The sequence below is a fragment of the Anastrepha obliqua genome, chromosome 2 (genome assembly GCF_027943255.1).
Source record: "Anastrepha obliqua isolate idAnaObli1 chromosome 2, idAnaObli1_1.0, whole genome shotgun sequence".
NCBI classification, from domain to species: Eukaryota; Metazoa; Arthropoda; class Insecta; order Diptera; family Tephritidae; genus Anastrepha; species Anastrepha obliqua.
In genome coordinates this window covers 69975529-69998516 of record NC_072893.1, presented here as the reverse complement: position 1 = coordinate 69998516, position 22988 = coordinate 69975529, and the positions used below count along the sequence as shown (strand labels likewise).

Sequence of the window (22988 nt, the reverse complement as noted above, 5' to 3'; positions counted from 1 at the left end):
TTTCACATAGTAAGTTTATATTATAAAGAAGATAAGACTACATCGCTAATAATGACCCCTAATGTTTTTGAATGAAAACGTGACTCTTTTACTGTACCTATGCGTATCTTATCGCTCAGAACGACATACGCGCGAGTCTTACAGCTACGAACTAATTTGGACGGCTAAATGCCGACACGTGTTCGGAACTGTAAAACGGCTTGGGCGGCTATATGTTGACACCCGTCCCCAAAGTGTTAAAGTAGTGAGCAGGCAATTTTCTGCCTCTTTCTCTGCGGTAATCTGGGTGCCTTAGTTTGAGATTGGTGCAGAGTTTCTGATCTTCCCCCAACCCCATTGGGTTCAACTTCAAACTGCCGGTGAATAAGCTCGACAGCTGTTGCTCCTTTAAAACATTAGAATTTACATTTAGTTGCTTTGTCATGATGTGTGTATGTTTTTTGGCAATAATCTTTTCAGCCTTTTAACATTAATTTTGGCTCGGTTTGTCAGCTGATTACATCATTCAAAACATGAAAATGTTTGAAAAGTTCACACCCAAATTCCTTTCGGTTTTATCATAAGCTCATTTTATATGTATTTAGTTTTTTTCTTATACGTAGTTGACTCACATACATTGCTAACCGCGCTGTTTTCACAATATAAAACTTTAAAAATGTATAATAACTTTTTGTAACAAGTGCTGAACCGACTTTTGATGAAGAACGCAACAGTTGTTATCTGAAGAGTTATTTTTGTATGCCTGGTATATGAACTCCACCCTTCCAGCTGTTATCTTAGCTATATACATATGCACATATATGTATACACACATATATACACACAAATATACATAAATACTTGCAAATGCATATGAAAATATTTGCTATTGACTTCCGAGCCCACAAACCGACTCATTGTCGTTAATGCGATATATGAGCACATTTATTGTTATCTTCTGTGTGACACCTTTTTATTCAGGTGATATTTGTTTTTTTTTTAATTTTGTGTTTGAATGCTTCCACCAATATTTTCTGAGAACAAGTGGATGACTACGAGTGAACTGAAGTGCAGTAGTGCTTGTACCAGTTTGGTGTATTTAACCGCATTTGATAATCTAAAATAAATATTGGAAATAGTTAATAAGGCGAAAAATGAGGTGAAAAAAAATAATTGAAAGAGGCTTTCTTTTACTATAAATGAACTCATTCTTTGCTTATCCATACGAGGGTTGGCTTTTATATTTTGCGCCTAATAATGAAAATACAGTAAGTTAATATTGAAAATGGATTTATTGTTTTTAAAAATATTCCTCTTAGATGTAAATACACTTCTGCATGCGTTTTAATCAATTCGCAAAGCACTTTTGAAGCAAAGTAATCAGAAGTGGATAACTCCAAAACGAGTTATTTAAAGGCTTCAACAGCTCCTTCATGCCTTAAAAAACGTTGACCTTGCATTTTATTTTTGATGTTCGGGAAAAAGCGCAGCGGATTAGATGGATTGGCCACATCATAAGAATGCCCAACGAAATAATCCAAAAAAGGGTGTTTACTTTACGTCCAATTGGAGGAAGAAAGAGAGGCCGACCAAGAGGGAGATGGCTTGATGACGTCGGAACAGACCTAAAAGTGATGAACATTCGTAATTGGAGAAATGAGGCAAGAGAGAGAGACTGAATTGGAGGAGGATTGTTGATGAAGCTATGGTCCACCACAGACTGTGAAGTTAAGAGAGAGAGAGAGAGAGAGTTCGGGCAAAAGAAATCAGAAATCATTAGGTGCCAAATCAGAGCTGTAAGAGAGAATTTGATCTTTTTTAGTGCTCAAAAATTTGCTCTTGTGTGAGCTGATAAGTGAGCGCGCTCGCATTGTATTGGTGAAAGGTGATTCGTTTTCCGTGTTTGGTTTTCTTTAATTCCGCGAAAGCTTGTGGCAAACAAATTGTTCTGCACCACTCAGAATTCACTGTTTTAAATTTTTCCAGTGGTACAGTTGCGACATGACCAGATTTTTCGAAAAACTGGCGACCATTTACTTTGAGGTTCAAGGATTGACGCAAGAGATTCATGGTGCCCTTTGTCCGTTATTGCACGCTGTTTTTGTCTGAGATGACAACTGCTGAAATTTTCCGGGAAATATTTTTGTGAAACATTTTAACCCTCCAACGATCCTATAAGTTAGGTTAGGTTAGCCAAGTTGTTTCTCTAAGACAAGAAACTCGGTGGCCCTAAGGCCCATGGTGATACTTACATTTGATTTCCATCCCATAACTAAGTTGCTTAAACCACTTGGATCTTTTTAAGAATGTAAGTAGTCCATCTAGTGAAATATTTTGCAAGTTTCCCAGGTCTTCAAAGAAAGAATTGCCAAGATATTTAGCATGACTACTTTGAAGTGAAGGACATTCACAGAGCCGACTCAATTATTTATTCGTCTCACAGCTCCTGCAGAAGTCATTGTGAGGTACACCCATTCTACTGTCTAAGTTACCAATTGCGCAGTGACCTGTTATAGCAACTGTGAGGGCGCTGGTGGTTGATCTGTTGAATCCAAGCAGACATTTTGTCCTTTTAAGATGCAGTTTTGGCCAGAGCGCTTTGAATACCCTGCAGTTAGTAGTCAGAGACCACCTTGGTTTTCGCGATTACGCTCAAGTCAATCGCAGTGTATAGTTCGTTTAGAAATGTCCTCTACCACTCGTTGTGGGTCAAGCTCAGCGCCTTTCCTCGCGCACTCAACCGCTCTTTCCTTTCTCTCCACTCCAGAGTGACGGGGACTCTACAAAGTGTGGTATTGTGTTGTTGGATAATTAGTCTTATCGTTTTTGCTGTAGCATAGATCTCAGCTTGGAAGATGCTGCACCGGTTTGGGAATTTTAAGGAGTAATTTAAGAATAATTCGACCCCTATAAGCTTTTATACTATTATTTTTGTTTTTTTTTTCAGTCCCATTTTGTTGGACGATGTTATCAAGAATCGAATCGCTAATTAAATTGTATTTTATGCCCTGCATTTTTACACGTTAACCCTGAATTTAAATTTTTTGTTATACAAATTTTTGTTTTTCGTTATAGAATTTATTTAAATATTCGTTTAATCAAAAAATAGAATAATATTTCAAAATGATAATAAAAATTGTATAGTCACATCATAGATTACACTTTTTTTTTTTTGGAAAACTCTAATATTTTTTGGTACTGCTATTTTTGTGCTCGCAACTGTATGTATATATATATATATACACGCGTACACTCTTTTTGGGTGTTTGGCCGAGCTCCTCCTCCTGTTTGTGGTGTGCGTTTTGATGTTGTTCCACAAATGGAGGGACCCACAGGTTAAAGCCGACTGCGAACGGCAGATATTTTTATGAGGAGCTTTTCATGGCAGAAATACACATACACTCGGAGGTTTGCCATTGCCTGCCGAGTATGTATACTTATAAAGGGGTTTTCAATTGGCGCGGGTCGATTTTGGCGCCCTGTGGCAGCCATTTTGTTTTGGTGACATCTGTCAAATCTTTTGTTTATTATTCAGTTTTTTATGCCAAATCATCATGGCAAGTTACACGATTGAACAGCACGTTTAAATGATAAAACTTTATTATCAAAATGAGTGTTCATTAACGCAAACGTTGCGCGCATTGCGCCCATTTTTCGGTAGACGTGGTGACCCTTCAAATTTCTTATGGCGCATATTGAACCATATGGACCTAGACGACATGTGGTTCCAGCAGGACGGCGCTACGTGCGACACAGCACACGCCATTTTATTCCATTTCAACATCTACCCGCCCTTATTGAAAAACCCTTTATATGTATACCTAGGTGGTCAAAAAGTTAGCCCATAGCGTATCATATCCACTTTTTCACTAACGTATGCAGTTAAGGCAATGTAACTAAAACTGTGCTTTATTAAGTAGTCGCAGTATTTTTATGTTTTCCCCCATTTTTCCATTAGGTAACCAAATGCTTCATTCTAAAAAAAAAATTCAAGCGCACAAAATTACTTGCTTGTACCAGCCATTATGGCAATGTATGTATGGTACTTACCTTAATTAAAAGCATACATACATATGTACTTGTGTATATACACATACACAGCACTGTACTAGTAAATTACGGTTTTACTTTTTATACATTTTTCCTTCGTCTACTTGAAATGCATTGAATTGATTTGAATTTTTACACATTGACACAGTTTCCGTTTGGTAAAGTATGTATGAGCGAGTATGTACCCAGACATATACAGTAGGTTCTGTTTTTATGCGGCTTTTTTTTATGCGGTTTTGAAATAGTGCGGTTTTTTTTTAAATTACAAAATGCATGTCGACCTATGGGGAATTGTACATATAAACAAGATTCTAAACCAGCTAAGCAAAAACTCATCACAGATTTCATCAGAAATGCTAACCCTACAAGTATGGAAGATATATAAAGATATAATTTTCAAAGATACAATATTTTGTTTATGCGATTTTATTTAATTATTTCAGATTCATGCGGTCTATGGAACGTATCTATAGTAATAATATGGGACTAGTGCCCTTTTTTATGCGATTATTTCAGATTTATGCGGTTTTAGCATTTGAAACGTATCTATAGTTTTACTATAGAACTAGTAGCTTTTTTTATGCTGTTTTTTCTTTATGCTGTTTCTTGCGGAACGTATCTACCGCATAAAAACAGAACCTACTGTATGTACATATTAAGTATGGGAAAAAATTTATATTAAAATTTTTATGCTGCCGCCCCCCATAATGGTAAAGAATGAAAAATAAAAGGACCCGTATTTTTTTTTTTTAATCAGACCATATTTAATGGTGCCGCCGGGGCTTTGAAATATCCCATGTATTTTGCATGGGAAAAAAATACTTTTTCGTAGATTTCATGTAAAAACCTGGAAAATGAATATATTTTAACCGGATACCTCAGTTTCTCTTCATAATTGGTCAGGGAATAACAATCAATTATGAAATAATTAATTTTTTGTATTAACTATTTTTTATAGAACCCCAAAAAGCCCCCATAAAACGAAAATCTAAGAAAAAATCGAAAAACAATATTTTATATTACTTTTATGAAAATAGTTAATACAAAAAAAATTAATTATTTCATAATTGGTTGTTATTCCCTGACCAATTATGAAGAGAAACTGAGCTATCCGGTTAAAATATATTCATTTTCCAGGTTTTTACATGAAATCTACGAAAAAGTATTTTTTTCCCATGCAAAATACATGGGATATTTCAAAGCCCCGGCGGCACCATTAAATATGGTCTGATTAAAAAAAAAAATACGGGTCTTTTTATTTTTCATTCTTTACTATTTTGGGGGGCGGCAGCATACAAATTTTTTTTGGACCACCCTAATATGTAAGCATGTATGTAAGACGCGCTGCTTTTGATTGAATGACACTTCGATTTTTTATCCATTCATTACGCCAAAAGTATAGTTTTTGTTGATTTCCATAAAAGTGCGTAAAGCTACCTAATTCAATGTGCATAAATCTTTAGCTGCTGATTTTTTCACAATTTCTGTCAGTTTTATTTCATTTAGCGCAACAGAAGCGAAGATAGTAAATTTTTGTTTAATTGAAGTTGTCTATAATTTCAAAATAACATGAATTCAATCTTTTTTCTCTGGCCCTATGTAAACCGGTCTCTGTAGTAAAACGTAGGGTAGGGTAAAATCTACAAACAGAATAGGAATTTAGAATTGTCATTTTCATCACTAAGTATTTACATTTTTTTTATTTTAAAAGTAAGCATAAGCACATTTGTAGACAGGGCATGGCAAACATGTTTGCGGATGGCTCGAAGTTGGACGGAAGAGTTGGGGGAGTATTCTGAAAGCTGATATTAGACTTCCGGACCACTGTAGTACTTTCCAAGCGGAGGTAACCGCAAGTAAGGCAGCAGTGGATTGGTTGCTTACTTCTGTAATTACTGAAAAGAACGTAAATATCTACTCCAACAGCTAAGCGGCAATTAGGGCCTTGGGCTCGATGCTAATGCATTCGAAATTAGTCGGGAGGAATGCCTGACTTTTTTCGATTGCTTCCGAATACTTCGATATTAGGCTCATTTGGGTCCTTGCTCACAGTGACATAGCGGGGAAACTGCTGTGCGGAAGAGCTGACTAGACAGGGACGCTGGGGATGGTTCCATCGCAAAGATGGGGCTTGCGTCAACTCCGCGAGCGTTGGGCAAGGGCGCCAACGTGCAAATTTGCGAGATCCTCTGGTTGGTCATGGGTAGATCGAGAGCGCTCGAAGAACTTCTAAGGCTAACAAAGCCGCAGGCTCTCGAATTTGGTAGGTATCCTTACCGTATATTGTCCGTTAGGAGTACATGCGGTGAGTCTTGGGATTGCTTCAAGTCTTTTCTGCAGAAGCTGCCTGGAGAATGAGATCGAATTATCTAGGCACCTTCTTCTCAGCTGCCGTGCTCTCGTTGGGTAAAAATTTATAGATCTAAGCTCTCACTTCTTTGCTACACCTGCAGATATTGTGGGTGTAAATATCAAACACCTGGTGAAGTATCTTGAAGCGGTACTACGAAAGTAATTAGCCACTTTTGGTCGTCATCATGTAATCCGAAGCCCTTTTTTGCACCTCTTCCGTTCTTTTCCTTCTGCTCCTCCCCTGTATGGTATCACAACGGACGAATTTTGATTATTTGTTCAAGTGGGCCCCTCTCGTGGGCAGCCATTTATCCTAACCTAACATAATCATAAACCTTCCTGCGGTGTGTGGCAAGTGGCACCGTATTGTTGAAACCACATATTGTCCTAGTCCATGTCATATCCAAGCTCACCGTTCATCGTAACAGCGTTCTGGGCATTACTTTCGAAGGATGTGGTTCGATAACTTCGCCAGCGCCAAAATCACCACAAATTCTGTATGAAGCCTCACGAGTGTTGTCAAGTTTTGCACTGACTCAGTTTTTTCGAATTTTTCGCAGCAAACGACTGATTGTAAACTCATATGGCTTCGATCCCCCGAAGTTTTGCAGCGTCTCTCTCGGAGGAACGGCTGCAAAAGGCGTCTGATCCTTAGGTTAGAGTCGGCCACGTTTTATAGATTATCAGGTTATCCTACAGGTGGAGCTTACCAGATCTTCCTTACGCTAGTAGTTTATTGAAGCATTCCGCTTTTCCCGAGCTAATCAAAATTTTAGATAAAAACGAATGTAAATGGAGGTGCAAAATTCATTTTCCAACGAAAATGGTATCGGTTCTACAATTGAAACCTGAGACCCTATGTCCCATCAGAGAGGACATGAATTAAGAGTGACCAATTGTCAAGAAAAAAATTAACCTATCACAAATAATTGCTGTCAAAGATCTAAATCTCCTTTAAATGTGTCTGTATAAATATTAGGTAAAGAATCAGAGTTCGTCAGGCATACGTTTTTAGCAAAATAATGTCTTATACTAATGGACGCCTTATCCGAGTGGATTTGGGCATAATTACCATTTGGACATTTCTCATCAGTTGATAGAAAGTGCTCTCTAATAGCAGCCGATTATATATATACTCGTCACACCTGCTATGAAAAAGCTATTGGAGGAGAAAGAAAGAATGTACGCGTCAATTATACATTAATCACATATTTTTTTTTTATTTAGTAAAATATTATTTTGAGTGATGGATATCTTTATTTGGATTTCTACGCGCTCCATTGCTTGCTTATTTCTATACTGCAGGTGTCTAGCTCACACGTGTCAAATTTGATTGACGTATGACGTCATTAATTTTCAAAATTTTTCATATACTTAGCTACTAAATCCCTACGGCATCATAATATTGCATTTTTCAAATTCCCTTTGTATGAAGAAATTGCTGCAAAATTATTCTTAGTTGGATCTGGCTCGTTTTGGGATATCTGTACAGTGGTTTCCTGTTTTATTTTCTTATAAATTCAAGATTCGACACTTATGCGGATGTTATATAAAGTATTTGACGACAGCTTCATTCCCACAGCCGGTTCTACATTACCGGAACGACGCGAATCCAGATCTAGCCGAGTACTGTCACTTCAGCAGCATTTCCCAAAAATTTATGGGGACTGTTTTATGCTGCTACAAAAACGGAGATTTCTTTTGAGCATGCGAGTCATTTGTACGTTGGCCGAGAATGTTCGAATCTGGCATCAATGTTTTCTGGCATACAATCGATGTTTGAACTCAAGGCGAATCTATTAAAGGTGGTGTTGGTAAATCAGCTGATTTGTTTTTTTTCTTTCGCTGTATCCATGTGGCTGTCAGCACAGAATAAAACAAGGCGAATTAATTTTTTGCTTTTTACTTTTCCAAAACTTTGCCGTGACAATCAAACATACAAAACATTGTTGTTGACCTAGTGGCACTACTACTTTAATAAATGCGCCTTGTTTGAACTAAAGTTGAGCCAATTAATGTTGACAGTTATAAAAATATGGTTTTCAAAATTTAATTATACTCAATATGTATATATGTAATAAGAACACACTCGAGCTTGACTTGTTTACAGTAGCACAGAAAACAAACTATGTGACATATCACGCTGAAATTTGCCATGTAAGCTTATAACAGTCCTACCAAAAATCAAAAAATTTATTTTTGCCATATGTCATCCGCGGACCGTTTTATTGATAACGTCTCGTTCATATTTGAGCAGAAGTATATATTTTTTTTGTGTTTTCAAAATTTTATATCAATTTTTTTTGAGTTTTCAAAAAATTAATATAATTATATATATATTTTTTTTGTGTTTTCACAAAAATGTGAAACAAGACAAGGGTAGAAACTGCCAATTTTATAATAAAAATAAATTTTCCGTTTTAACATTTTTTCAGTGTAAATTTCATTGTAAAGATATTTGAAAATAAGTGGTGCACTTTTCCGCTTTACAATGAGCCATAATTTGGAAATTTTTGGCTTATAATTTATTATTATATATAAAACATATTTCAGATAACTCCTAAAAGGTTGAATGCTTTTTGAAAGACTTTCCTTGTCTTTTCTATAATTCTATAACATACTGCTTTTTTTATTAAGCTCTAGAATTCTTTCTTCTAAATACCAGCTTCTTGTTGGTACGATCACATTTTCGCAATTACTCGCTAATTGTCTGAGTTTACACCAGTGAAGTGAATCGCCATATTCCGCTTGAGCAACTGCTTGAATCTAAAAAAATAACTGTAACGTTTATTTTATTTGTTCTGCTTATTAGAGAATTACTAATTTCTTACGCCCATTTCAATAACATTGGTATTTCTTCTGTGCCTTTTATTTGTAGGACTTCAACGAGCAATGCCCCTACTCGCTTTCACCAGTCAGTACGAAGAGCCAAAAACTACTGCGATCACCGCGCAAAGCAACCAGAAAAATATCACGGATACCATTTAAGGTAAATGCTTACGCAACAAAACAAAAAAATTATAAAAAATAAAAATAAAGATAAAAATAGTAAAAATAATTTACCTTCAACTAATTGAAAAATTCACTCGCTCTTCAACAGGTGTTAGATGCGCCCGAGCTGCAAGATGATTTTTATTTGAATTTGGTCGATTGGTCATCACAAAATGTGCTCGCCGTCGGTTTGGGAAGTTGCGTTTATCTGTGGAGCGCATGTACTAGTCAAGTATGTACAAAAATTATTACGTCGACTATTGACAAAATGTTTTAAAATCTTTGTTACAGCTTTTTCTATTGATTTTCAATCACACAAATTGATTTGAACTTTCAATTTACAGGTAACACGCCTATGCGACCTTAACACCGATTCGAATACCGTGACATCGGTGTCATGGAATGAGCGTGGCAATTTGGTGGCCGTCGGTACGCATCACGGCTTCGTCACCGTTTGGGATGTGGCTGCCAGCAAACAGGTAAGCACGCCGGAGCACATTTTGCATATAGTTTTTATTGTGCTAATTGCACCTCCTCTTTCTCTTTCAGATTAATAAGTTGACTGGCCATTCAGCACGTGTAGGCGCATTGGCGTGGAATGGTGAAATTTTGTCGAGCGGTTCACGTGATCGTTTGATAATACAACGCGATACCCGTACGCCTGTTCAACAATCTGAACGCCGTTTAGCAGGCCATCGACAAGAGGTTTGCGGTCTTAAATGGTCACCGGATAACCAGTACCTAGCTAGCGGTGGTAACGATAATCGTCTATATGTCTGGAATCAGCATTCACTTAATCCAGTACAATCGTATACGGAACACACCGCAGCAGTAAAAGCCATTGCCTGGTCACCACATCATCATGGCTTATTGGCTAGTGGCGGTGGCACTGCCGATCGTTGCATTCGTTTTTGGAATACCTTAACAGGTCAGCCAATGCAGTGTGTCGACACCGGTTCACAAGTCTGCAATTTGGCATGGTCCAAACACTCGTCTGAGTTGGTATCCACGCACGGTTACTCACAAAACCAAATATTGGTGTGGAAATATCCCTCACTGACACAAGTGGCCAAACTGACAGGACATTCTTATCGTGTACTGTATTTGGCATTAAGTCCGGATGGAGAGGCAATCGTGACGGGTGCTGGCGATGAGACATTACGATTTTGGAACGTATTTAGTAAAGCGCGCAGCCAAAAAGAGAATAAATCTGTATTGAACTTATTTACAAATATTAGATAAACAACGTAAGAGTAGGGAATCGCACCAAAGCGGGATTTAAAGGCGCGTATATTGAGCTCATTTATAGGTAGCTAATACTGATATCTCACAAATGTAAGAAACCACTACAAAAAATAAAAAATACCTAACAGCATAGCTGCTAATATTTAACACATTCAAAAATAGCTGTCAAAAATAGTTGTCAAAATTTAAAATGTATTGGAGCTTAGAAAAACAAATTAAACATAATTAAGTGCCGCTTGTTTCTAAGTTGGAATAAGTTTGGCTACTGTACACACAAGCGTGCAAAAATATTCACAAGAATCGAAATCTGCTAAAATATCAAATAGAGCAACTGCTAAAGTAGGCTTCACAAATAGTAAAGCTTTTTAACGGTTTGTGTGGCGAAGTTAACTAAAAGCTGTAATTATTTTTGAAGTCGACTTTTTTTGTCTATTTGTGTATTTTATGTATGACCAATTGTGATGCGTTTATTTAGGCTTTTTCTCAAAAAATTGTACATTTTCGATTTGAACTCTCCTAGTACTTAAATTGTGTGCTGAAAAATCTTTAAATTTGTTTTTTTTTTCCTAAATTTCTTCAACTTTCGTCAAATGCCTAAGCAGTGGCTTGCTTTTCCAAATACTAATTATTTGTAAAAAAAATGAGCGCATAGGGATGAAATAATATAAATATAAAATATTGCTGTTCCTAATTCTCCGTAACTAAATTTATTTGTGAATTAATTATAATTTTTTTTAAACAGATTTCCAAAATATTCAATGACACTTAAATTGAAAATCAGTTCATAGCTGCATAAGAGTATGCAAAATATTTCGAATGAATTGAAAATTTGAATCGACTATATAATTTAAGCGTGCAATCTTAAAATTTAATATTTCAAATTATTAAAATTACTTTTAAGCACAAAGGACAACTTCGTTAAACGCACTAAGAGCTATATTTGTTTGAGGCTTAAAGCATATTTTGGAGAAGAATTGGCGGCCGTCATAGCCGAATGCGTGCCAGTGCATGGCTAACGTTCGGAAGTGCGCACCAAATGATAGAGAATGGGTTTTTCTAATAGCGGTCGCCTCTTCCACAGGCAATGGCAAACTTCCAAGTGTATTTCTGCGCCTCATAACCTCAAAATAATCTGTTGTTCCTGGGCGGCTTAAAAATATAGGTTCCTCCATTTGTGGAACAATATGAAGACGTACGCCACAAATATGAAAAGGCGCTCGGCCGAACAGTCAAAGAGGTTACGCCCTACATTTATATATAAATATATACGCAAAAATAATGTTACAGATGTAAAATTAAAAAAAAAAACTTTTTTTAATTAAAAAAAAAAACAATTACAAAAAAAATTTTTTTTTTAATTAAAAAAAAAAATTATCAAATTCAACATAGCAAATATGGTCGCAAATATCTCTTTGGTACATCATAAGCGATTACATTTCCAAAGCTGCATGGAACTCTGTATCCTCTCAGCTGTGAATAAAGCGCTGAAACCCGTAGCGCCGCGCAACTTTAATGCGAAGTTCTAGCTTTAGCCGCACACAAATACTTGCACATCAACATTTCTAGGTGTTGAACTAATTTGTCCTTTGTTTAATAAATAATTACCTTTTTAGTGTTAGCTTTTCGCAATTTTACATATACATACACAGGTATGTAACTAATTATTTATAAAATAATAATATATTTAAATATAATATATTTAATTATTACAATTGTAAGTTAAATAACTTATCATAACACACTTGGAGTTGTCCTCCACCCTTTTAACAAATGAACCAACCAAATTTACTATACGACTACACTTTGGCCACACCAAATTAGTCGGCAAAAAGTGAGCTTTTATTTGTCAAAAGCGCTGGTTGTTAGGTGCTCTAGTGTGACCTCGCATGTAAGCATGCAAACGCACTGATAACATAAAATTACAATGTAACTAAGCCTATATTAGACCACTTATTTATAGAAATGCATTAAAAATACTTTGTAGATAAAAAATTAATATTTCAAGTTTTGTGGAAAATTTGAGTCAGATGCAAGCGCTTAGAAATCGCTATAAATAGACTTGCAAGTAACGTATTTGAATTACCCATTACATGCTAATATTGGCTAAAAAAGTGAGACAAAAAATAAATAAATAAATGTAGGGGTTATGATTATGATCTTCAGCAGTAATAAATGGCATATGTTTTCGAAAGAATTTCTTCATAAATAGTTGACTACCTATAACCACGTACTTTACTCACAACTTTGCAAGAATCTTCATTATCCTCAATTTTAAAATATTTCATATTTGTGACTGCAAAGCATTGTGACTAAAATAAATTTGTTAAATAACTACTATAATCTATATACTATATATAGACACATATATTTGTTCTTATTTTTATACAATTTTGTCCATTTTATTTTTAATAATTCATTAATTTGTTTGCATTTTGCTCAAGAAATTTATTGACATAATTTCAAGTCACATTCTATTTTTTAAAATATTTTTTTAATACTTTTTTCTCTTTTCCTCTCTCAACTTCGTATTGCTATCTTGCAAATGTGAGGTTATACACACATATATTTAGCCAATTCTACAAATATCGTTGATATCATTCACCTCACCTCAAATCGCACTTTAATCGCCACTTCACTACTAAATTAAATACTTTAGTTACTTTTTTGAATGCGTGTAAACGTATTATAATTATATATATTTTGTATATATGCAGGTTCTACCTGAAATATAGTCACATGTATGTATGTAATAAGAATGAATTTGAACATGCTGAAAGATGTACAATATTTTGAATTATTGAGCTGGATTTATAAATGTAATAATTTTAATATTTTATTGGATGGAAAATAAATTTTAAAGTAAATGTATGCATTAACTTTGATTTAAGGGTATTTAATAAACATACAGTCTGTGTCAGAGAAAAGGAAAAGGAAAGGAAGTATAAAAGATATCGCACCCTAAATACAAAAGGGTCACAACTCAAAATGCCCCTTCTGGTCAAATATGAACGAGACGTTATCAATAAACGGTCCGCGGATGACATATGGCAAAAATAAATTTTTTGTTTTTTGGTAGGACTGTTATAAGCTTACATGGCAAATTTCAGCGTGATATGTCTCATAGTTTGTTTTCTGTGCTACTGTAAACAAGTCAAGCTCGAGTGTGGAAAATTTTGAGTTGTGACCCTTTTGTATTTAGGGTGCGATATATATTATATTTAAAGTTTTTTTACATGAAAGTATGTACAAAACTACGAGTCGCAATTATTCAATAAGTCCTGTAGTCTTCATCGTTGTCGAGTATAGCCTGGCATCTTCTTCATGATTTGAACCAGCTTTTCTGCGTAGCTCGTCGACAAATAGGACTAGATTTCGCGAACTTGACGCACGAGTTGTTTTAAATCATAGACTGGATTTCCGGCAAGATGCGTTTTCATATTTCCCCACACATTTTCAATGGGGTTGGCGTCTGGGGACTGGGAAGGTCAGTCCATTACTGTGAAGTAATTTTCTTGTTTCCATGCCGTACAGAGTTTTTCTGAGAGCAGTGGTTTTGATGATGTTCGACGGTAGGATTTGTTCGCCTCCTTCAGCCGACGTTCGATGTCTGCATAAAAATACCGCCTTAAAACGCTTCGCGCACTTCTCACTCATTTTCACTTACAAGAAAAAAACCTGTTCTTTTCTTCTGACACAGAGTGTACATATGTACATACAACGTGCTCCATCTGCACTCCATAAATGGGAACTATCAGTAATTTGGTGGAAAATGCCTCGAATTCTCTGGTTAAATTATTTGACTACGAAATTTATTTCTGAATTAATTAATTGTTTTTTTTTTATTTTTTTTTTTTGATCAGATTTGTTTTTTGTTTTAATGTTTTAATCAGATTTCTAAAATATTCAATGGCACTTAAATATCGTTAATAAAAGGTCTTTCAGAAGTGACGTTTAGACGGTATTTTTTTTTTAACTTTCAATTGACGATCGGCACACACGCAGAAAAGCTAACTTCACCATTTAATCCACTTTGCAGAAGCTGTAAGGACCGTTCAGAAAAGGAGACCGTTGTTGTTGTAGCAACAGAAAAATTCTCCATATATGTACGGGGATTGCTACCGGAGTGACGGTTTTTGGCCGAATATAAGGAGCTAGGGGTAGTCAGAATTTTCAAAAAAAATTATTACTTTTCGCATTTTCTTAAAGTATAATATCTTAAAATTTGTGGAACAACATCAAGACGCACACCACAAATAGGAGGGGGAGCTCGGCCAAACACCTAACTGAAGTGTATGCGCCAATTATTATTTTTTTTTTATAATATCTTAAAAATATTGTGTAAAATTTTGAAGTGAATCCGATAAATACTTTTCGAGTTATTCAATAGTTAACAAAGGGCGCTCGGGCGCTCCGGAGCCGATAGCAAAATATTAAATGCGTTTTTCTCAAAACTATGGTTTTTAATCAATAAAATTTATACTGCTTTTGAAAAACATAAAAAACTCGTGCATAATTGAAGTTTTTTTTTCAAAAACTTTGATTATTTTTAACAATTAATTATCGATTTTTTTTGAAAATCTGAAAAATATTTCCTGAAGCTGCCATATTGTTAATTTTGAAAGCAAAGCCTCGATCAGGCACAAGATTATCTATTAATAGAACTAATTTGCCGATTGATTTTAGATTAATCTCCAAGGATTTGTGATAATCACCGCAAGGGACTTCTGGAGAAATGGGCTCCACACAAACTTTTACAATTATTATATTTTTTTTTTTTTGTTGAAATTTTGCTAAGTCAAGTCGAAACATGATGTATTAATGCTATGTTTTTATTTTTGTAAAATAAAGCAATTGACTAGCAAAAACAAATTATTGAAAATCATAATTACTTCGGGACTCTGACTACCCTTAACTCCATAAATCCGGGTCGTCGCATTAACGTAGAACCAACTGTCGTAGGAAGGAGGCTATTGGGTACTTTCTTTGCAAATGCTCGGCTTTCGCATAAAGGTCACCGGGTGCTGCTTTGGGGCAGTACGCCAACTTAAATCGCATAAATTTTCAACCTGATATCGAGAACTCGGGCTGGCTGTAGTTATCTGCATGTTGGAGGTCTCAAAATGGCATCAAGAAGGTGTTTCAGTGCTACTTGGGAACTGCCAGACGGGTACTTCAGCCATTTCGCCTACCTGATACCTTTTTTTACGTCAACTTTGATATTTGTCAAGTAGACAGGAAAACAATTTTACACGATAGAACAATGCGTTAAAATTATTTAAACTTATTATGAAATGGGTCGATCTTTAAGAGCAACATTTTGCGAAATTCTTGTTTTTGGTGGAAATAATCGTACAAATGAGTCGACAAGTCAAAGGTTGATGAAAACTTTTCAAGAAACTGGTTCTTTTGAGTACAGAAAAATTACTGGCAGACCAAAAAAGGTACGTTCTGTTGAGAATATTGCTGCTATAGCGCAAAGTGTTGCTGGATAATCTTCAACATGGATAATCTCTTCGTTTTCAATAATTAGGTATTCATGAATCTACTGATTTTACTTGTAGATGCGCTCATGGTGCACATTCATCATTATCGTTTTTCACATATAATTGTTAAGAGCCGCATTTTAAATATGTAAAAATAGTGAAACTTGAAATAATCTAAATTTGCCCATGTTTTATTTTAAAACAACATCTAGGCGTGTCTTTTGAAATACCCTTTCCAATGGCCGTAATTAATACCGAGAAGATAGACCCCAATTTTTTCAGTACATATCACAAATCCTGAAGAATTTTTTAATTTTTTTTCTTTTGAGCGAGCAACCCTCCCATTAGCGGACACATTTTTTAGTTCCTTAGTTGTCCGCGAAAAAAAAGAGTACACTGTACCTGCTTTCCTTCAAGTAACCGCGCATGAAAAGGTCCGGCATTGTCAATTCGAAAAACTTCAATATAGAAGTAAATTTATGCTTAGAACAACGAGAGCTAAAGATTTTTTTCTCGTAAAAAATATATATATAAAAAAGCCTTCTAACTTTTAGAAACCTCGCTAGAAGTTTATTAAAAGGTGTATTTTCAGAAAATAGCAATGAAGTCCGATTCATCTTTGGTTGTATTAAAATTTCGGCAAAATATATTTAGTATCTATAAGTTGGCGCAAAATTAGTCATCAATAATTATCTTTTTTTTTATAACTTTTTTACTAAATAAAAAATTATGATTTTGAGTGATGGAAATCTTTATTTTGACCTTAACGCGCTCTATTGATTGTCCCTTTGTAAACTGCAGACGTCCAGTTTACAAGTGTCAAATATGATTGACGTACGACGTAAAAATTATAAATCTTCTAAGAGGATGATTAATTTTGCGCCACATTGTACAATATATCCCTACATATCAGCACAAAATTTGCTGCTGCGGTAGTTCGATCCACCTTACTAAAACCTCTCCAGCGGATGTGCGTACTTTTACCTTCATTGAAATTAAATTTTTTTATAAAGTCGTTGTATAGTTTTTCGATGTCATCTGATTAACATCTGCTAAATATTCCTGGAGTCGAAAACTCGCTGAAGAATTTCCAAAATATATTATATTTAAAATTTTCATATAAAAAAATTAATTCATTTAAAGTAAACTTAGGAAAGGAAAAAATTAAGCAAATATTCTGTCAAAAATACTAAATTAATAAAATATAAACTGTTTGTTCTCAATTCCCATTCATTTTGCGCCGCCCTTGTAAATTCACTGATAACATTTTCTTTCTTACTCTCTTACTGTGAGAGCATAAATTTGCTATCAATCTTTTTTAATGTCGCCCCGTAGCTATCTTTGCCAAATGGATCGAGTTTTATTTAGTGGAATACCTTTAAATAAAATATTGATATGGGTTAGTACTTGTCCATATGCTTCTTTCGGCTGCATGTGTACAGTCGATTTTCTTGTACGGCTCTCCTTCTTCAATGTACGTTCCGTTACTGATTTGATATCAAATGAGAATTTTTGCTCAGACTGCTCATATGCCAACTAGGCGATTTTCATAGACTCACAATGATTGGCCTACCAGAAATCAGAACTCGTTAGAGTTGCGGTTTTGTTGTTGCATTCTGATACTGTATTGATATCATAAACAGCACTTTTTGTTTTGCCATCTGCTCAGACCTTTCACCTTGGATGTAGTGAATTTTCTCTTTTATTTTCGAACGTTACTCGTATAACAAACGAACACAGAAATGTTAAAGACCGTTTTTGAGGTGTATATATTGATGAAGTGTATGAATCGTAAGATATATGAACTTTTTACTTCGTCTAACATTTTTTCAATCAAAATTTCATTTCATGCAAAGTGACAAAAATCAAAACGTGAGTGGTATATAAGCCCGTACGCATTAATAAATTCTTCCGAAACGGCAACACTGTTTGCGCTAAAAAATTCGGACTTTCACAGCTGAGCTCTACAATCTCAGCTGTTGTTTTATGTTTATACATCAGACATACTTGTGATCATTTATTTTAGTTAATACAAATGACGAATTGATCTACACTTTCAGTGATCTCTAAATTAATTTCTATATAATTTTTATACGTGCGTAAGAAAGTGAAGCTTTAATTATTAGGTGATCGTGTTATAATAAAAAGAGTAAGTATTTAATGAAGAATTCACGCTATCTGCATAGCTTCTTCTTGTAAAATAAGCAAAATGGATAATCCATCTTAAGGCAATGCTACCACAGCTGCGAAATAAATTATGAATTGTAGGGGTAGGGTAGAATACCCTGGCGTTTTGAGGATTTTCATCCCGCCATTTAAATAAAAATTAAAAAAAAGAAATAAGGGAATGTTATGTGGCCGATATCGGGATGACAAAATCGCTAAAACCAACGCAACCAAGTAGAATTAGAGGCGGAAGGAGTGACGGATTCTGTTTTGTGTTTAGCACAACGCTTGGTTGCGAAAATGTATGAAATATTTAGGAAAATTAATTCATTGTTAACAATTCTTATTTAAACTGGTTTTGCTTACACTTGGGCACGTTTTCGTTTTCAATATGTGCACACAGACAGTTAAATGGCTTACAATGCGTTTTTTTTCTGTACTGATAGTTCTCAATAATTCGTAAAGTTTCTGCCGGCAAATGTTCCTTAACACAGACAATTTGTAGAAGAGAGCAAAAAAACGAGAGCGTACAAACGCGAAAGTAAAATTGAAATTCAAATTAGCTGCTGCCAAAAAGCGAAAAAATAAATACAAAGAAAACTGCTGCTGAAAACATAAACAAGCGTTGATTTTTCTCAATGTTCTCTGGTAAAGCCACACTGGCGGCATAAAAATTAGACGGTTACGAATAATTTCTTTTTTGACGAAATTATTTGGCGTTGAACTTTTTCACATTTATTACTACATGTAATGAATTTCGAAAATACAATCAACTTTTGTCTGCTCAAGCGAGGGCAGCTTATGGGCTTGTTGAGAAACCTTGTTGCAAATACTAAGCTGAAACTTTTCTGACGTTCGGCACGTTTTGATGTTTTCCACAAATGGAGAGACCTATAGTTTTATGCCGCCTCTGAACGGCAAATGGTTTTTATAAGGAGATTTTCCTTAGCATAGCATTAATACACTTGGAGGTTTGAGATGGCTTGCCGAGAGGCGACTGCTATTAAAAAACCTTTTCTTTCATTTAATGTTTCATGCCCGTGGTGAAGGTGAATGTATAGGTATAAATGCAGAATTAATATAGAATAAAAATAATGGAGTTTTCTATAAATATTTTCGTTGACAGTTTCGATATTAACGGAAATTTTCTTTTGAAAATGAATTAAGAACACAATGAAGCAACCGTGCAAAGAAAATTTTTAATGGCCGAATGTTTGATAACTGCCAAAGTTGCCAGAATTTCACATCACTTTAAGAAATTGTGCAACACAGCGCTCGTGTTTGCAACTCGAACAAGCTCTATTTTAGAATTTTTTTAGTGGACTTAATACTTACCACTTTCTTATTTGAATAGATTTTTATTTTATATGGTTAACATAAAAAGTTGCAAGTATTTTTTCAAACGTTTAAAGTGAGAAGTGGAGAAAAAGAAATAATCCATTTAAAATAATGGGGATTCTGCTGTTTCCGCGGCGCCGCAATCTGACGACGGATTCTTATAGAACTCGACAAAAGAAAACGAAATGAAGAAGTAAAATTTTTTGATATTTCGCTTAGTTTTCGAGATATTGAATAAAAAAGGTCTCAAAATGCCCTTTGGAACTTCACTATAATTTGAATCGAATCATTTTTATTAAAATAAAATGCAAATGCATTTGTTCATGCAGTCACTTTCCAATTTTAAACGCGAATAAGAAGAAGATTGGAATGACAACAGTATGGTGTTGCCGGATGCCTGCAAATAAAACAAAAATATGAACCAAAATATGAACAAAAATTAAGTATTTAAGTTTAGTGTTAAAGTTGGGGATGGGGGTTATTGTGTCTCCTTACTACATACATGCATATGATGTTTTAATTTTGGGTTCAATGGTTTTAACACGGAAAGAAGTTCTACGCAAAAATACTGTGGATTGCGTAGCCGGAGTTGGACTGGTGAGGGTTAGTTTTTTGAAGCGCGGCCGAAGGCCGCCCACGCGAAAAGGAGTTCTACGCGAAAATACTGTGTTAATTAATTTAATTTTAATTACTTTATTATTTTTTGAGATACGCTTAATATCATTGTTTTTAAGTTTGAATGAGTATGTTTTTATTTTCAAAATTATTTCTCAACTTAAAATTAGAGCAAAAAATACTGCAGTTTCGTTTTTATTTCAGGTGTATGGCAGCACTAACTTTGCGCTAAATTAGAGAACTTTAACACTAAATTACTTGAAAACTAAGCGAGATATCAAAAAATTTTACTTATTCATTTCGTTTTCTTTTGTCGAGTTCTATAAGAATCCGTCGTCAGATTGCGGCGCCACGGAAACAGCAGTATTGCCAAAATAATCAACTAAGACTAGAAAAATTTAATTCATTACTGCAAAAATTAGGAAATGAAACTACTTCTGTTTTTGCGCCGTGCGAATGCCTTGGCCTTTCGCATTTATCTTGAAAACGAAAAATTGCACAACATCAACTTTAACACCAATTATAGGACTAGTTAAGCCTATTGGCAAAATAAAAATAAAAACGTTTTAGTTGATCTTCCAATATAGAGATATCCAGTACTCATAAGGATGGCCGTGCAACTCCAAAACCAAGACGTTTTCATAAAATTTGCAAGGGAATTATTCAAAAAGAAAAGAAAATAGTGTCGAAATTTCGAAATATTGCCCATAGTAGAAGTATGAATTTTTTCTTTTAACTTAGGACCAGTTTTTCGGTGCTAGTTGAACTTTGTTTGCCCTTTAACCTTAAAGCTTTTAAAATTAACGTTCCTTTAGCCGACATTTAGTGTAGGGCTGCATAAAAAAAATGTAATAAATTTACCCAACAATTCGTTTTATTCGTGACAAAAAATTAACATAGCTTGAGTAAAATCAACTAAGTAAGGTTGTGCGTTCACAACAAGTAAGCATGTAGTTTTTTAAATCTTGGTTTAATGGGCAGTGAGGCTGAGTTAAATTGAAATTAAAATTATCAATTATTGTGTAACTTAAAGTTAACCTGCGAGAAGGAAAACATGTATATATAGTACATAAGTGATTACTCCAGCCTTATGAAACTTTCCCCTTTAACTGTTTAATTTTGCCTCGAAACTCTGTTTGTTTAATTACATATAGACATAGACAGAGTAAAATGTTTGTTCCGGTAAAGTAGCCAGTAGTAAAAATCAAATGTTATTCTTCTTCTCAATTGGCGCGATAACCGCTTACGCGATTTTGTCCGACTTTAACAAAGTGCGCCTGCCTTTTCTTTCTCGTGCTAACCGGCACCAGTTGGACACACCAAGCGAAGTCAAGTCCTTCTCCACCTGATCTTTCCAACGCAGAGGAGACCTTCCTCTTGCTCTGCTACCACCAGCTGGTACCGCATCGAATACTTTCAGAGCCGGAGCGTTTGTATCCATTCGGACGACATGAGCTAGTCAATGTAATATAGCCGCTGGATCTTTATTCGCTGCGCTATGTCTATGTTGTCGTTGGTTTTCATTGATAAAAAATATATCACATAAAGATAAATTAATGCATTATAGGAATGAAAACAGGAGCAATAAAGACCAAATGGATTTCAAGAAATCTAAGTTACAAAACTAAACATTTAAATTAAGCGCAAAGATAATTTTTAAAGCAAAGTGCAGCTTGCATATTGGGCACCAGCATTTGGATTCTTTTCTAATATTACTTTTTGAACAGTATGAACATGTAGTAGGGATAATTAAATTATCTAAAGGGTGATTTTTTAGCTTTTATCTTTTTAAACAGTTGGTTTAAACAGCTGACGCACGTATCGTGTTTTGTTTCACTGTCAAACATCTTCAATTTGGTCTATAATTTAACCATGAATCGTCTTATAAACGAACAACGCTTGCAAATCATTGAATTTTATTATAAAAATGCGTGTTCTGTTAAGAAAATTTAAGATCCACTTTTTTATCGAAAAATTATGTTCAGCGACGAAGCTCATTTTTGGATCAATGGGTACGTAAATAAGCAGAATTGTCAATTTTGGAGTGAAGATCAGCAAGAAGAATTGCAAGAGCTACCAAAATATCCATAAAAGGTCAGAGTTTGGTGCGGTTTGTGGGCTGGAGGTATCATAGAACCGTACTTCTTCAAAGATGCTGCGAATCGTAACGTAACGGTGAATGTTAAACTGTGAGCGCTACCGTGAAATGATATCCAACTTTTTTTTGCCCAAAATGCAAGAGCTTGACTTGCATGACATGTGGTTTCAGCAAGACGGTGCCACATGCCACACAGCACGCGTAACAATGGACTTGTTGAGAGGCAAGTTCGGTGAACATTTTATTTCACGATCAGGACCTGTCAATTGGCCACCCAGATCGTGCGATATAACGTCTTTAAATTATTTTTTGTGAGGCTATGTTAAAGCTCATGTCCATTCAGACAAGCCTGCATCAATTAACGCATTGGAAGACAACATTAAAGCATTTACATATATGTGAGATACCGGCCGAAACATTGGAAAGAGTATGCCAAAATTGGACTAAGCGGATGGACCGTTTGAAACGCAGTCGCGGTCAACATTTGCATGAAATAATCTTCAAACATTAAATTATATGGACTGTACTATGGATTTAAATAAATTTTCCTATAGCTCTTAAAAAATCACCCTTTATTTTACAATTTTATTCCTCAAAGGGATAAAACTACTTACTATTATTTTTCCTGTCACTAAAATCCACAATACTCTTATAACTTTCATACGAAATGC

General features: G+C 35.0%; 2 protein-coding genes across 5 annotated transcripts in view; both read left to right on the top strand.

Annotated features, from left to right (window-relative positions):
- LOC129237639 (fizzy-related protein homolog) overlaps nucleotides 1-11880 on the top strand; it is a 73981-nt gene extending 62101 nt beyond the window's left edge. For both annotated transcript variants that reach the window (XM_054872512.1, XM_054872511.1), the window contains exons 4-7: nucleotides 9260-9370; nucleotides 9482-9604; nucleotides 9717-9851; nucleotides 9922-11880. In XM_054872512.1, the coding sequence (XP_054728487.1) occupies nucleotides 9260-9370; nucleotides 9482-9604; nucleotides 9717-9851; nucleotides 9922-10614 (1062 nt within the window). In that variant the 3' untranslated portion in view covers nucleotides 10615-11880. The remainder of the gene's footprint in view (nucleotides 1-9259; nucleotides 9371-9481; nucleotides 9605-9716; nucleotides 9852-9921) is intronic.
- Nucleotides 11881-18102: 6222 nt separating this feature from the next.
- The window catches only part of LOC129238527 (apyrase), a 33733-nt gene continuing 28847 nt past the window's right edge, over nucleotides 18103-22988 (top strand). For all 3 annotated transcript variants that reach the window (XM_054873580.1, XM_054873581.1, XM_054873579.1), the window contains exon 1: nucleotides 18103-18249. The gene's annotated coding sequence lies outside the window, so the exon portion shown is untranslated. The remainder of the gene's footprint in view (nucleotides 18250-22988) is intronic.